This window comes from Fusarium odoratissimum, assembly GCF_000260195.1.
Source record: "Fusarium odoratissimum NRRL 54006 unplaced genomic scaffold supercont1.57, whole genome shotgun sequence".
Classification (NCBI taxonomy): Eukaryota; Fungi; Ascomycota; class Sordariomycetes; order Hypocreales; family Nectriaceae; genus Fusarium; species Fusarium odoratissimum.
The window spans coordinates 65,419-81,231 of record NW_022158783.1 but is presented as its reverse complement, the minus strand read 5'-3'; the positions used below and the strand labels follow the sequence as shown (position 1 = coordinate 81,231).

General features: G+C 45.9%; 5 protein-coding genes across 6 annotated transcripts; 1 reads left to right on the top strand and 4 right to left on the bottom strand.

Annotated features, from left to right (window-relative positions):
* Positions 1 to 23: 23 nt before the first annotated feature.
* Positions 24 to 230, bottom strand: FOIG_15693 (uncharacterized protein; the record flags this gene model as incomplete). The annotated part of the gene is made up of 1 exon (XM_031217080.1): positions 24 to 230. The coding sequence occupies one exon, from the start codon at positions 228 to 230 to the stop codon at positions 24 to 26; it is 207 nt and encodes a 68-aa protein (XP_031053209.1).
* A 2,551-nt stretch (positions 231 to 2,781) lies between these two features.
* On the bottom strand, positions 2,782 to 4,519 carry FOIG_15692 (catechol O-methyltransferase). The gene is made up of 5 exons (XM_031217079.1): positions 4,133 to 4,519; positions 3,952 to 4,081; positions 3,781 to 3,904; positions 3,259 to 3,713; positions 2,782 to 3,200 (listed from the first exon to the last, which is right to left on the bottom strand). The coding sequence occupies exons 1-5, from the start codon at positions 4,355 to 4,357 to the stop codon at positions 2,869 to 2,871; spliced, it is 1,266 nt and encodes a 421-aa protein (XP_031053208.1). The 5' UTR covers positions 4,358 to 4,519; the 3' UTR covers positions 2,782 to 2,868.
* Positions 4,520 to 5,786: 1,267 nt separating this feature from the next.
* FOIG_15691 (uncharacterized protein) lies at positions 5,787 to 6,539 on the bottom strand (the record flags this gene model as incomplete). Its single annotated transcript, XM_031217078.1, has 1 exon — positions 5,787 to 6,539. One exon carries the CDS (start codon positions 6,537 to 6,539, stop codon positions 5,787 to 5,789), a length of 753 nt encoding a protein of 250 aa, XP_031053207.1.
* A 1,960-nt stretch (positions 6,540 to 8,499) lies between these two features.
* On the top strand, positions 8,500 to 9,355 carry FOIG_15690 (uncharacterized protein; the record flags this gene model as incomplete). The annotated part of the gene is made up of 2 exons (XM_031217077.1): positions 8,500 to 8,965; positions 9,024 to 9,355. The coding sequence occupies 2 exons, from the start codon at positions 8,500 to 8,502 to the stop codon at positions 9,353 to 9,355; spliced, it is 798 nt and encodes a 265-aa protein (XP_031053206.1).
* Positions 9,356 to 13,243: 3,888 nt separating this feature from the next.
* On the bottom strand, positions 13,244 to 14,443 carry FOIG_15689 (uncharacterized protein). Of its 2 annotated transcripts, XM_031217075.1 has the most exons (3): positions 14,149 to 14,443; positions 13,979 to 14,006; positions 13,244 to 13,920 (listed from the first exon to the last, which is right to left on the bottom strand). In XM_031217075.1, the coding sequence occupies exons 2-3, from the start codon at positions 14,004 to 14,006 to the stop codon at positions 13,247 to 13,249; spliced, it is 702 nt and encodes a 233-aa protein (XP_031053204.1). In that variant the 5' UTR covers positions 14,149 to 14,443; the 3' UTR covers positions 13,244 to 13,246. The 2 variants fall into 2 exon arrangements, with proteins under 2 accessions (XP_031053204.1, XP_031053205.1); XM_031217076.1 differs by lacking the exon at positions 14,149 to 14,443 and having other exon boundaries at positions 13,979 to 14,120.
* Positions 14,444 to 15,813: the final 1,370 nt, after the last annotated feature.

Genomic DNA, 15,813 nt, shown 5'->3' with positions numbered 1-15,813 from the left:
TCTTATTTGATGAGTAAGGGTTTTTACCTAGCAACGGCAATAACGCTGGCGATATCAAGTTCTGATCCGTCTAAAAGGACCTTCCCGCCATCTCTAAGTTGTTGAATTTTGATCCAGGTGTTTAGGGCCTGGTCAGTGTGGACGGTTTTGTTCTGTGCCATGTCTGGAATCTTTTTCTGACTTGCACCATCCACATGGTGGAATGGCATCGATAGCGGCTGGTTAGTCATTCTTGAGGGAATCTTTTTGTTCTTAGAATATATGATGGTGAAGAAAGCGGTGTTCTGAGGACTGGCAAAGATCTGAACAAAGCAGAAGATGTGAACTTTATAGGACGCAGCTTTAGTATTTCAAAATCGTCGATACAACCAGACTTTCAGATAAATCGTATAAGCCAACCGACACAAATGGCCATGGACCCACTTCAATGAATGTGGGTAATGAAAAGTCTAAGATGTGCAACCTCATGGTGACAAGCAGCTGCTAGCATGCACACAGAATGTATAAAGTTACTCCGTGGTGTGAGATACTATGTACCAAAGGTGCTCGGGAAGTCTCCTTGACAGCCACCAAAGTTTCTACAGAGCCTATCCTGAAGACGCGTTAGGTTTGTTATCGTGTAAATCATGTTAATATTTGCCTCCGGATCACTACCCGAGCCATTTCTTTTAGCTATCTGCAGAGCCCATTCGTTTAAGAATTTCTGCGGTGTGGCTCAAAAGAGGGAAATATCACGCCATGGCCGGGTCCCTTTCTGAACAGAACCACAAAAAACTACAGCTACGGAATTGACCAGGTCGTCACTGTCCTGCTGCTTTCAGTTCGATGGAAACTCTGTGACAAAAGTGGAGTCAGTGCGCAGGTTGCACTCTGCTAGACAACCTGATTTTCAGTACCGTTCCGGGAATGAACAAATTTACTAATTACTTGGCTTTCACATGTAGCAGCAAGTGTTCAGATAGATCTACCCCCCATGACAGCTACCTAATGTAGATCCGAGTTGATTGTCATATTCGAAATCAAGATAAGACACCCTTAGGTATGCTGCCGCTGCCGCGGTGATGATGTGAGGTTGAGTCATACAGGTTGAGTCATAATGGGCAAGCCCTCAACAAGAGTGAAAACAGGTGGGTTAACCAGAGTTGGCGGAAGTAAGATGATCGTCATGCTCCCACATCACTGTAACGACAGTTTTCACTCACAGAGCTCAGTACTTAGGTTAGTGAGTGCCTGCTTCCTATTCGAGCCTGACTACTAAGCTTCGACTAGGTACCAAAGATTTACCATCCGTGCTATCCATAATCAGGTTATATAGAATGTATTTTTGACCTGTCGTATGCTAACTGACATGTGACAATCTGCCTCGCTATCAGCTGCCAAATTCATTACGCTCTTATCGCCACCCCAGTGGTCATCGAGTTAGAATATTCATTGCAGCCCTAATCTCGACGGTACGTGTTATGGTACCACTTGCTCCGATGGATGTATTTCTTAGCGATAAGTTAGATCAACTGGATAGGACAGCACTTAAGAACTAAGACAGGGAAGGAAGTAGAATCCTTAATAAACGCAAAGAATGCAGCGAAATAGGAAGGAGCAAAGGTACAAAGTAGTAGAGAGGAAAGAGCAGTGAGAAGTGTGTAAAGAGAAAATAGTAGAAAGGGAAACGTGGCGAGGAAAGAGTACAAGGAAAAGAGTAAAAAGTGGAGGAATAACTCATGCCCTCTTATTAATCTAGATATTTTTACCGGTTTATCCGCAGAAACCTCACTTAGAATAATAAGTGGCCTTGTAAACCTCCCCATTTTTACCCTTGAACTATTTGGTAACATGGTGCATTTATTCGTCTTACCTTTTCTTGTCTCAATCGTGCCTAAAGGCGACTGATTGACTCGTATATTCTTCTCTACCTATCTAAAACTTATCGCCGGCTTTCTGTAAAGATGTGGAATGAGTTCGCGCCTACGCACGGGACACGAATGTCGAGAGAGTTTGTTGTGATAAATCGGATAGATACAACTACGTTACAGCCCCCATGAGCTTGTGATAGACGTGAATAAACTTTGATCAGCCGTTTGTAAGGGCTTAATGTGAGGTCCAGGACAGATACAATTTTAGTCGGACCGTCAAATATCACTCCGAGAAACGCCGACCTCAGTCGGGCACGTTGGCGATATCGTTCCACTCCGCTTGGTGATCTTTCTCATTGCCAAGCAAAGGCTTTGGTCCAGTCCATTAATAACCAAGAGATGAGTATGGCCCGCAGTCCAGGCAATCACTCTTCTCGTTTAGTTAGGGAACATGTATGATATCGAGCTTTTCATGCCTTTAAGTCTCCGGAAATAAGCTTCATTCTGGATACCGTTGTCGCTTACATTCGGCCTACTAACAATAGCAAATTGTCTGAAGAGATAACGTGGTGATGGAATAAATCATACTTACTATTAATCCCTCATTACTTATGCCAGGTAATTCTCACAGCGCTTGGCAATTTAAGGGTCCCACAGAGGCAATATTATGCTAGAGGAGGCCAGTATGAACAGGTAAACGGCATATGGTGAGTCCATTGTCCTCTGTAATCGCCCACCTACCAAGATTATTCTTTGGTTTTATCAGAGACAACCACCAGCGAGACTTTTACTCATGGCCAGTTAGTTGACGCCTATACATTGCACTATTGGTGAACACACCAGCGGACTTGCTCTTTCCGACTTGGGCGATGAATGCAGTATAAAACTATCTCAGCTTGAGCCTGAAAGAATAGCAAAGGGTTATCACTCTGGTCAGTCAAGGTATATAAATCCAAGCTTGAAAGTGAATGTGTTACTGAGAATAGCTAGAAACGACAACACCTGATCCTCCTTGCACTTAGTCATGATTGTGATAGGGTAGCTCACACTCAATCAGGCTCTCAACACCACTGCCGCCGCTCCAAATTTGCACTATCTTCAATCCGGCTAAATCTTCTAATAGGTGGTACCAGTCGGCCCTAGTGCGCTCCATCGTACTGAGGAGACTAAGCATCTGCATATCCATTGCAGTTGTCTCCCAGTGAGCGCCAAATGGAGGCATAACATTCTCGTTGATTAAAAGTCTACTGTAACCCGGCTTCATAGCTTCAGTGACTCGGGAGAGGATTCTCACACAAAGTTCATCAGGCCAGTCATGCAGAGTAGTATGCATATAGTATGCGCGGGCATCTGACCAGGTGTTAGTAATTAAGTGTTTCTGCTGGAGTAGGGTGCCTTGAGATTATACTTTTGACGGGTTGTTCTGTGTAGAAATCATAGGCCATGGGAATAATGGCTGGACTTAAATCCTCAATCTTACTAATGACAACGGCCAAGTCCTGCAGGATTAATCGACCCGGCGCATCAGGGTGATAGCGGTGAAATTCCATAAGGTCATGGCCAAGATTGCCCGCTATATCCACAAGAAATGGCGCATCCGAATGGGTATCGGCGCCAGCAATGAGTCTCTCTTGTACCGGGTAGAACCCAGGTGCCATCCACGGTGGACGCCCCTGACGATATCCTCCCATGTGATGGTTAAAATACTGGTCATAACCGAGAGACCGCTGCCACTCAAAAAAGTCCTTATCCGCGTTATAGGCATACATTAAGCCTGTATCTTTTGCATCAGTGGGGTTTCTGAACCTGTGTTTACGCGCAAATTCGTGAAACTTGATTGGCCCAGCGCTGGTGCCAGATATCCTTCAGACACCACATGTTAACTCGAGTATTTGTAGCCGAGTGAAGGCTTTGTAAGGAATACACTTACATTGCAATATATCCATCGCTAATAATGGGAATGCTCATCGCTCTACTATAATTAGTAGGCATATACTCGTCGAATCCTGTCTCTGTGATGTAACCCATGGCACCAAGGTGGCGCATAATGCGGCCTAAATCTATATCAATGTTGCCCGAGGGATATTGAATCTACACTTACGTAAAAGCAGTGGCTCGACCTCGAGGCTCGTAGCCAGATCGCTGACCTTCTGAGGCTTTTCACCATTCTCGGCCATCAACTTCCACAGCCCGGTGTCAACTCCGAAGATAAGACCAGACATGGCACCAGTCTTCGCATGACAATTAATTCCTGTCGTCCCGCATAGTGATAAGAAATTTACCTGCGCCCAGCAATGCTTCAACATAGTCTCTCGGGGGGTCTCCAAAGACTGGACCAAAGTGCGAGCTTTGATGAGCAGATCGTGGCGGGCCTCGCGGCTGCCGGTAGAGAGCGCACTAACGCCTGCCTTAAGATCCGCCAGAAGGCCGGGGACGGCCTCGAGGTTATTAGGAGATGTAGCAATGGAAATCTCAATCAAGGGCTGATTGACTATGTTAGTAGCCATTTTCTTTGATTTTGATTTAGCGCGTGGTTGTTTGACGGCGATGAGAACGAGATGATTTGCGTGGAAATAGTAGAATTACAGGAAACTTGCCGCCCTATTTGATATATTGTGAACAAGTAGGGAGCAGCAATCATATCATCACATGTAATACAAGGATATCTCATGCACAAGGTTGGGTTGCAAGTCTTATGGTGTGAGTGATAACTTCTCCTTCTGTAGATTAGGTTGAGGAACAGCGAACTAATTCAGCCTGATCAAGATGGGCAGGAGGATTCTAGGAGGTACATTATGTCGTGCATAAGATGACGTCAGTGTGCCTGGTGGTTGCAACGGACATTTGTGATTCATATGAGATGACGAGAAGATGATCTGCTCATTATCTCGTATTTCCAAGCGGAAACAACCCGAGACAGCATATGTAGAGTCACGGAAATCAACCAGCTATGCCGCACGCCGGGTGTCGCAGCAAGCTCGGCGCAGTCATAGCCTCCCTATCGGCCCGGTTCTAATGGTGGATGGGAGCGTCAACTCACATGTTCGTTTACAAATCAACAGTGGCATACGGTTTAAACTCCAGGTCGCGCATTCTGTTCCAAGTGCCCCTACTAATGGTACCCTGACCAGATGGTAGGAAGTTAGACTAGCATGTCATCAACAAATACGCTGTAGGTGACCTGGCGAAATATTTTGGCTCCTTACTACCGGCTAACTCCAGCGTCGGCAGAGTTTGGTCTAGGGTGGATCCGGCTTTCTACGAGATGTACCAAGGTAGGGGTGAGGGGAGGATGCCAATAGCACGTCTGTGATGATTACGGAGGCCTCAACAGTGATTGTGGGAATGGTTGTCTAAGTGATAATTACACTTCACTACATGCGCTCCTCCTGCTTCTAATCTATGTTTCCCCGTGTCCGCCTGGACCTCTGGTTAGATGTTATGTCATGGTTTTGCTTGAGGTTAGAAAGTTTGAGTTTGTTACTATTACGCCTTATCTACTACTCTAAACAGGAAGTGTTAGAGCGAGGTAATTCATCGAGATCATCCCCTGGACGATCCAGTTCCATGCTAAGCCTGGGCGCAATCAACTTGTATTTAAGAGCTAATACTGTAGTATCCGATAAACAGTTCTGATAGGTGTCTTGGAGGGCTAATATGATCCCTTCTCTGCCTCCTCGGCCTTCAGCAACTGACAAACCGTAGAGTACAGGGTGGTGTCGAGCGTTGTGTATGCTAATCCCAGAACCTGCTGTGCCTGCCTTCCGTCAATATTATAGACCGATTCTAACTTCCCATACCCGGGCCGTCCTGCTGGTACCCTTTCTTGGGCCGCCATAAACCTTTTACGAATGATATCTGCAGCAGTCTGCAAGTCAAAACTGGCTCCAAGCAGGAAACGTCGCCCTGCGGCCGCAGGATTGTTAAGCGCCAACATTACCGCTTTTGTAACATCCCTAACATCCACAAAACCCGCGAAGTCAGTAGGTGGTACCGTTTTGGCACCGAAGAGACACCAAAGTGCCGCCACGGAATCGCATAAGGTGCCCAGGTCAGGGTCAGCATAATAAGGGCCAAAAACACACGGGGGTTGATCACTGAAAGTGTGAATGGCACATTCAGCTTATTGTCATCCATCCAGTCCCACATGGCTCTCTCCGCAAGGCTTTTTGAGGCACAATATGTAGCAGGACCATTGGACGTTGCCACCGCCTGATCGTAAGTCATAGGATTCCAGTCTTTTTCTGAATATGTGTGTCCAGGGCGTAATCCCTTGGACGTGTCGACAATTGCAGCGAAAGAGGAGATGTTAATTACTTGGCGAACTTGAGGCCCATAGCGGATTGCAGCTTCTAGAATAGCTAGAGAGCCTTGTATGGCGGGTTCAGGAACACCTTTAGCATTGTCCTGCGGCTGAAGGTTGAAGAGTGATGCAGCATGGACAATGTCAGTCACGCCAGCGAGAATGCTATGGTATGCCTCGTGTTTTGTAAAGTCCGGGACTATTGCAAACTTGAGCTGCTCAAAGGCATATGGAAAAGTTGTCTGGAGTTTCGCAATACCGGCTTCAGATCTGGTAGTGGCGCGAACTTGCCATCCATTGTGAAAAGCCTGGCAGACAATATGATTGCCGATATAGCCACTTGAACCAGTAACGAGGAGACTGCGTGTTAATGTATCGTCTGACATGATAACCTATTGGACTGTAGATGTTAGTTACAATTCCTATATAAAGGACTGGGGAAGCGCATAGTATGGTGAGAATCTGAACACTTTGATGGCCTTGGAGGTGTTTCTGCGCCGTTTGAGAGCGTTGGGGCGAAAGTTCTTAATTATAAATCTCTGGCTCCCGGCTGTGTTAGAGCTAGGCTACAGGTATTTAGTAGATAAGGAGAACTAGAACCTAGTTGTAGGTATACTTGATGATTTTGAACGGCGCCAATGTAACCATCCTTTTCGTTCTGGTCAAAACTGCCGTCCCTCTTGATCTAGTACCAGTGGCTACGTTCTGGGAACTACAACTGCCTTTCACACAGTGGAAATAGCCAAAAGGAGACGTGAAATATCTGTATATCAGACATTTTTCTATGAATGAGATGATCAAGGAGGGGCCCATAACCCCATGTCATGCAGGGCGGCATAGCGGCATGGGACCTTCCGGAAACCCTAGGCTATGGACGTTGGACCCATCCCACCAAAACTAAAGTACCAGCAAACTCTCCGCTTATCTATGTATAGCAACACCGTCAAAGATTGCACTGCAGGCACCTTTGAAGTAATGCCTACAACAACCGACCTTCACATAGCCTCCCCAGCCCCAAACTCCTCTATACTGTGGCAATGATCGGCTCTTTTTACCGACCCCGACAAGTTTCGGATAGGGATGTATCCATTACCATGCAGGATGCTCATCGGATCATTAGAAAGGACTTTTGGAATACCACTCACATGTGGCTTAAAATGTGAAGCGTTGCGTGATATATCTCTACGTCTCTCTTCGATGTCTACCGGCAGGACTGGCAAAAACCGGGATGATCTTCAGCCTTTCGTTGTATCATATTTCAACATTACCCCTCCCGAGCCTATTTCTGCATGCTGTCTTACATCAGAGAAGCTTTACTAGCCACCCAGATATCTCGCAGATGGCCACGACCCCAAGGCCGAGTGACATGAAATAAATGGAAGTATAAGCAGACGCATGAGTACCAGGTGGTAAGGAAAGGGATGACGAAAAATGACGCTAAGACGGATGCCGTGTCCACGGCGAACTAAGTGTTGCAGTACATGACTTGGATTTTTTTATGTTAGGCACTTATGTGTTACTGGGGATATTTCGCAATTTAGGTAGACCGGGTACCAATCCTCCAAAAAGAGGATACAAATCGTTCAATTATGGTACCTATGTTCATTTTCTTTTAGGTTCTAACTTCGTTAATTTAGAGAACTAATCGAGATCTTTTGGTCTTTCTTTTGTTCCTATTTTTTTGGCAGCCAGCAACAGCGCCCGAGGCGCATCTTTCTTGTCCATACACAACTCCACAAACTGCACACCCGAACTATCGTTAGACTGTTCGTCTCTCAAGAGGTCGTTAAGCTCTCCCTTACTATGGACTTGAAAATTTCTGGTTGTCTGGTCGTCATCATCGAGGACCCTCACAAGATCCTTATATTTCCATCGGACAATATCGTTATACTCAGCGTCCATTCCATGAATCAATCTCTCTGTAGTGTAACCGTCATTACAAATACAGAAGCTTATACAGTTAGTCAAGTTCTTGAAATGAAGAATAAACCACGAACATGATAACCTTGAGCTTGTGGCGGATTATAGTCGTGAGTTCAGAAACTGTCATCTGCAAAGAGCCATCGCCTATGAGCAAAATCGTCCTTCTGGTTTGCCCCGCATCCTTTGCGGCCAGTGCTGCGCCTTGAGAGGCACCAACTGACCAACCAATACTGCCCCAGAAGAGTTGCGATAACGCAGTGATACTCGAAGGGAACTTGGTGTCCCAAGTACCAAAGTTTGGCGAGCCGGTTTCAGTCACGACAATATCAGTCTCCCTGAGAAACTTACTCAGTCTAGGCCATAGCCAAGCATGTGTCACCCAATGCTCTATCACGTTCGTTTCTGCCTACCGAGTTTGGAAGTATGACCTGCATGTTCGTCGAGTTTTCAAGGGCTTTGGCCGCCCTCCCAGACTACGTAAAGTCTCACAAGCCAGAGGAAATATTCGACCTCAAGAAGACCCCTTTTGCCTTTTCGGTTGGCTGTGAGGGGAAAACATACTACGAGGTTTACGATTTAGACCCTCAAAAGCGCACACTATGGGATATCGGGATACAGAAATTAGGCAATCATATCCCAGTTATAGGAATGTTTCCTTTCGAAGATCTTGAAGATAAGGTTAAGAAGCAGCCTGGGAGCCCATTTGTTGTTGATGTAGGTGGTGGCAGAGGTCAGGCCCTCCTAGCAATACAGGAACACTGCAAAGGTTCCTTCGGCGGGAAGCTCATTCTACAAGACCTACCCATTGTGCTTGACTCCCTGACGTTGGATGAGATTCCCAGCATTGAACCAATGCCATGCAGTATCTTTACCCTACAGCCCGTCAAGAGTACGTAATTTCGATGCCTGCACTTTCTGTGTCCGAGATGCTAACAATCTTACCTTAGATGCCCACATTTATTTATTCCATCACCTTCTCATGGATTATCCCGATACCAAGGTCGTGGAAGTCCTGAAGAACACTGTGTCAGCCATGGGCCCCGAGTCGCGGCTCATCATCAATGAGATGCTGGTCCCCGACCGAGTAACCGTAGGAGACCAGCAGATGGTATATCTATTTGATATAATGCTCTTGGTCATGTATGGCAGGGAGAGATCTCTGAGTGAGTATAGGCGTATCTTTGACGGGATTAGCCTGGAGCTAGTAAAGGAACACAGATCTGAAGGAAGCCAAACGATCATGCTAGAGACGCGACTCAAGGCTTGGAAGGCATACTGATGCAAAGACTAGGACGTGTTTCGAGATGAACTATCTCTCACCAGGGTACTACCAGTGTACAAATCACTCATTCAGCTAGTAAATCAGATTTAGGCATACGTCGGCCCATTTCATTCGTTGATGGGTGCGATGAAAGTAAAATGCCGATATCTTCATTTCAGCCTGCATGCAATTCGGAATCAAACACATTCCATTGTGCCACTGTGAAGCGCTGACGCTTTCGGTTCAAGTTCATAGTTGTAAAGTTAACCTGAGCGTTAGATCTGCTAGAGACTTGGTACTTTACTTTGGTCAAAAGAGCCAGGGCGATGTTAGATGATATCAGGTGGGTAACGTGACAGATTGTTGGCAGAAGGAGCCTTGGCATCTTGATCCGCCGTTCATCCCAGGCAAGGTGCAACGTTATCTGACACGCGTGAGATACACTAAAAGGGTAACATAAACACCGAATTAGGGCTAAATCTTTAGGCAAGTGAAGGAGCGAGAGAGACGTCTCTATAGCTTCACCATGAAAGAAAGTCTTAAATATTCAGGAACAGACCTACTGGTAGCCCTACTACGCCAGTTAAACTTCCTAGACCAACATTGGATCAAAATTGCCTATTAGGTCGGGGCACACTCGTTTCACAGTTCTGCTAAGGAAGCTTAATATGTCTCCAAATGGGTGATGTCAGTTCTATATTCAACTAAGCGAGGACTACATCAATGAGTTGTTTATGTACGTACCCGGTGTTAATACTTAGAAAGTGCTGAAGAATGAGACATATAATAACGCTTAGAATATCTACTGTTAGAGTGTAGACGTGCTAAAATATATTAAAAGCATGGAAAGGTGCATTTCGCAAGGCCGCCTGAACTTGGCATTTCGGCACAATAATAGCATGCGGTATACTTATAGCCGCCACGTATATGAACTTTACTCGGGAAGCAAAGTAGTTATGTCGCAAGTAATCAAATCGAGGCTATTGCAACTAGTCCCTATCCTGGCTTCTGTATACCCTCAAGTTATCAGTCAAGTCACGATTTATTAGGAAGGCTGCGTCATAGACTAGTGTTTTGCTCCGTAAAATCCTGTTATCGTAGGCCCATGGCCTCTATCGAGTATCACTCGGTATATACTGTCTACTTTAAAGAGTAACGTATACTGTGAGCAGGATCTTGCTCACTTAACTTCACGAGCGTCCGTTGGGTTGAGGTCGCCTGAACATCATTCTAGGTTTCAATAATATCTATCATTTCTAACCTTAACTCTAACCCTATCTTAACCCTATCTGCCATGAGGTCATTATGTTTAGACCCAAATTCCCAGGGGATACCTTATGACGTAAAATCACCCTTGCCGCGAAATTCACGACCCTCGAGGTCATTAAGGCAGGGATCATATTCAGCGTGTTCGACTCCTTGAGATCACTCTCTGTGACAACCGTGTCGTTCTGCGTTTCATCTTGACAGGTAACTTGTTTCTTGAGCTCTGTCAACTAAACATGCCCATTGGAGATGTCATCTTAAGAGAGATAATAATAATACGCCACGGTGAGCCAGGGATAAAGACCCAATGCTTATTTTGGAATGCCATGACAAGCCAAGACGGTGGAACAGTGCCTTTAGTCACTGTGTCATGGAGGTCCGGGATCTGACCAAGACCTAGGCACACGGACTCGCGGGGAATGCATCGACCTTTTGAGCTGTGAAATGGTCTTGAATGAGCTGGTAAAGAGCCAGGTGCTCTTTTTTGAGCCTTCCTAGAAGCAGTGCCCAGCTTGATGGCTGCTATATTTTAGTCCCTCGTTTCTTTTCTCTAATAGGAAAGAGTCAGCTTAACTCTAAATCGCACCCTCTCCATCTGGGGATCCCGACACGGCTGTCGACACATCTCTAGGCATTACTCAAATAAGAACTATTGGTGAAGGACTCGAGGCTACAGGGAAGAAGTAAATATACGAGCCGTCACCTCGTCATGAGTGCCAGAGGACGCCAGAGTGCAGTCCTTGGGTTCATTAAAACTATTTTTCTCTTCATTAGGCAACGTATATTATAAGCAAATTCAACAAAGGCCTCAATCTTCTAAATGGAAACGACTCTAAAAACATAACAAACTTCCAAATAGAGACTTAAGTGCTTCTTTAATTGACTCTGGGGAGCTACTTGATGTCTTCTGATTTGTCTTTCAAGGTAGTCAGACTGATACTTAGCCTTGAGGGCTGTCTTTGGTGTCTTCGAAGTGCCAAGTTGAGCCTGACTGGCCTCCTTAGCCGGCGTTAGAGTTCAGAGCTGCATATCAGGCTTAAATATCACACTTTCCGGGTTAAGAGGGGCAAGTGAAGCTCCTCTAAAGACCCCTTAGGATATTACTCTTTATTATAGCGACTTCGAAGGCGGCATAGAGGCCAGGAAGAACTCAGCCTTCAATAGATAGGTTATAGAGAACCTAAAGAGTTACTTTATTTGCCAGTCATATACCTTCTTCAGCGGCCTAAAGCATCTAGTATTAAGGGGCTATAGCAGATGAGATAAATAAGCCGGTATCTATATTATAATAATCTTATTATCATAGTAATACAACGTGTATAATAAGCGAGTTGGCCGGATACGCGAGTCGACCACTTCATCATAAGCCAGGTCCTTCCTAACTGGTAATAGTAACCACAATGCATCCAAGGCAATGCAATCAATCGTTTTTGTCTTACCTAGATACCTTTAATTCTATCTGGCACCTTCGCACGTTGTGTCTTATCTTACCACAGACACCCCATCGCCGTTGTTCTGTTTCTGCCTTCTGTTTGCAGACCCCATTTCCGTGACTTTCTCCTTCTAGCTGCACATCGGTAGCATTCTGGCCTTGTATATATTGTCACTGGCCTGAAGTTAGACCTCTTACCTTTCTTACATGTTTGCCTTTGACACCTTAGCGTCGATTGAGTGTCGCATTCTCCTTTTGAAGGATCTGCACCTCTGACCTCAATAAAGCAATCTGATGTATATTTCCCTGGGTTCCTTTCGCAAACCAATCTATAGCATTCAAAATCGATGTCAGTGAGCTTCCCTGGTATTTGGAGATTCGGGACTTTATGATGTCTGATTGTGAAGTTTCCTCAATCGGTTTCAATCGGGCTGTTTGGCGTCTCAGAGATCCAAGGTGCCGGCAACTCGTCGACCTCCAGGATTGGTGTCGGCGTACATAGTTCCTCACCGAGGTTGGAAATCACCCTTTGCAGCTATAAGCACCACTGTAATTGCTCCGATAGCAGTTATAGCCCAATCCTTTGCCCCGGACGAGATCGTTCGAGCTTTTTCTGGTGTTGAAGCTTGCAAGTGTATAGGGACTAGTTTGAGGTGAGAAGTGATTGGGTCTTAGTTGATGGCTCGATAATGATCCCGGCGCAGCAGGCTCGGCCATACTGAGATAAAAAGGTGCGTGGGAGAGAGTTCCTTTCGCGGATACCGGTCATCAGTCACCCGTGGTCCCTTTTCTTTCTCGATTACTTTTGACCTTATGAGACAAAGTTGGTCATTTCTTTCTCAGACTCCCCATGTCTAAAATCGCGAATCCACAAGTTTTCTTGGCCATTTATCGAGCAGCCATCGCCAGCACGAGGAGACCTGAATAGATCAACACGGCCTAATGGCTTATTCGTATTTAACGAAACTTATCAGATCTTACAGACGGATACAAGTCTTAGAATCGTGAAACATCAACCCGTACTTCGTCGGCTTGCTGCTGAGCAAACCCCTGCAAACTACTCTGCTATTCCTTGTGGCTCTGTTGGTGTCTGTTCCACGGATGCGTGGAAGTAAGGTCAGGCTGCCAAAGGGTCATAGGCTGATAGTAAGATTGTAAATAAAGAGCTCCCAAGGTTATGTAAAAGCCAAGTGCTACAATCTTTCTTTCACCTAATAAGCTGACCAAAAAGACAACGCAGCTCTGTTCTTCTCCTCAAGCAAAGTCCGCTCCATTCGTGCAATATCCTTCAACAAACGGTTACATCTTAGGGTTGATAACTCAGCCTCATTTTCTAGCTTGAGAATACGCTCCCTCGCAGCATCTAAGACCTGCCCCCTGCTCAGGTAACGGCCAGGATTTCCTGTAGCATCCTTGCCAACGTAATCGGGGTCTTGTGCCGTAGGCAGTACTGTGAGAAGATTCTCGAATTGAGCCTTAAGCCGGGTGCGATATTGCTTCTCTACTAGATTATGGCACTTCCTGGCATGTGCTTGGCTGTTTGAAGAAGCTGGGCGACCGACCTTTCGATTTTTTGATTTGCGTGATGCTGATCGGAGCTGGATTTCGGGATCTTGACTTGAATTACTTCTGCTAAGAACCATCAAGCCTAATGACTTGTTGTTATCTCTAGCAGGAAACACTGGTCCGCTCGACTCCTGGCTCCGTGGCTCCATACCGGGAGCGTATGCGAAATGGCTCGAGGCCGTTTCAGTGCTTGTTTGGTAGGTCGTTGGCAGATTGGCTTGTGGTAAACCAGAAGGTTCTGATTGCATCATAGTATTATTAAGGAAATGCTCGGAATTCCAAGAATTGTCTGTATCCCACATATTTTCTTCGATAGTGGCTGTTGTAGAGGCCATGTGAGCGTCTGCTCCATGTCCCACCGTGAGGCATGTGCTTACCTTCTCCAATGGAAAGATTGTGAGACATCTGCCTCCCAACATTAGCTTACTGGCCCCTCATGGCTGCAGCATTCAGATTTGGAAAAGGAACGAGAACACAAGATTGTCATCCCGGCCCATATAAGGGGGCTTTGCAGCGGAAGGCATAATGTAGTCATTGAGACTCTTACCTGGAACGGAGGTTTATAGAATCCTTGGACAAAGATATCGAGGTCGTTGTGAGTTTCCAGGTTGGCCGTCTTGATGGCAGAAGTAGTATTCTGATTTGGTGTGAAACGTATTGAATTTGCCAGAGGGGACGAACGATCGATCGATCCTCAGAATTAGTCCGAGTTGTCACGTTTTCACCTTGCCGCATTGGCATTTTTCAAACGACCCCCACCTGTCTTTCGTAGGCAGTTCTGTTCACGCCTGGGACGCAAAACTCGCAACCAAGTCAACGTTACGACAGTGGCCTATCACATGGTTTCTGGGCTGATAGCGATGAGTGCCGATTAATCGTATATCCCCAAGACAAGCGCTTGCTTATTCCCAAACTCAATCATGGATCGGCCCAATAATTCTCAGACTTCCTTATCGACAGTAAACCTGATAACGGGGCACCGGAACCTGTGGCCGACGCCGGGTATTTTATCCATAATTTCCCCATGACTAACAATAAGGTTTTGCTATTGGTCTTCTACATCGGTACTATAGTGGTTTGTTTACGCGATAAACAAAGATTATATGGGCCCTACATCCTACACGGGGCAATATAAGCTTCTGCAAAGCCTGTGATCAACCTTAAATCTACCTTTCCGGCGTTCCTTGGAGTTAACGCTTACCTCGGCTTATCTCGGAAATCCTCAAGGTACTCTTGTAGCCTGTGAATGTGGATAGGCTTGAGTCATATTGTAGGCTACTTTGTGGTCGTTTGCACTGTGGCCTTCGAAATAAATGCGGATGTGATCCATGAAAAAGTGACGGATGCGCGTTTTGATTGGTCGGTGCTTATGCTACACCTGGAATCCACATTTTGAATGAACCCCTTGCTGTTTTGTAGCAAGTCTGAACCAGAGCAAGTGCAAGGGTGCAAGGGTCGGGGCTTGGTTCTACCGACAGTTGAATGCTGCTTATGTAGAGGTCCCTCAACGGTCAAACTATTGAACGGCAGTTTGTTCAAGTTTCTGATAGACGCCCACGCCCACTGATGACATCAACATGATGGGATGGAGTTTTCGGTCCTTTTTCTCGTCCCTTGCCTTAACTGGCATTGGTCCATCTTAAAAGTCGTACTGTTTAAATTTGATGTGGACTCGTAAGCAATTCTTAACAACACGAAATGGAAGGGGGGGTGGGCTGTTACATAATTAGGCTTCAGCCTCGAATCGCTCCGTTCGATCCGAGATGTTTACACAATTGTTTGTAAGTGAAACTGGGGCTCGTTCTCTCTTTTCTCCAATGTTCTTGAAGACCCAATTTGTCTTTTACTATTGGATCACCTACTAATCGTCGTTTTCATCTTGGAAGCATCTGGCGCGTGGTAATGGAATGTGACAGTGGAAGCAACGCTCAAATTCATACCCGTTTTCATCGATCGTGGTATCAAGTATGGTATAACCAAACACCATAGCTCCATATAAGAGAGCCACGACCTCGTCTACGCCGTTTTTGGTCGAGCTCCTAAGGGTTGCTGCGCGTGTCGCATTACGTATGTGTGTTTGCTCGCCGTCCTGAGCTTGCGGTAGCCGGTGAACCTGTTTCCACGTTGTTCATGCCGCCTTGATCTGATTTACGTGCTCCTTCAAACTCAAACCTTTGTCCAGGAATGTTATGCGGGGGTTATGTGTCTCACG

Excerpts from the sequence above, each read along its gene's own strand:
- FOIG_15692 (XM_031217079.1), bottom strand. The coding sequence starts at position 4,357 with ATGGCTACTAACATAGTCAATCAGCCCTTGATTGAGATTTCCATTGCT. Across the intron at positions 4,082-4,132 it reads TGAAGCATTGCTGGGCGCAG|ACTGGTGCCATGTCTGGTCT; the intron begins GTAAATTTCTTA and ends TGTCATGCGAAG. Across the intron at positions 3,201-3,258 it reads CACAGAACAACCCGTCAAAA|ATGCCCGCGCATACTATATG; the intron begins GTATAATCTCAA and ends ACACCTGGTCAG.
- FOIG_15689 (XM_031217075.1), bottom strand. The coding sequence starts at position 14,006 with ATGTCTCACAATCTTTCCATTGGAGAAG. Across the intron at positions 13,921-13,978 it reads CAATCTTTCCATTGGAGAAG|CCACTATCGAAGAAAATATG; the intron begins GTAAGCACATGC and ends CCTCTACAACAG.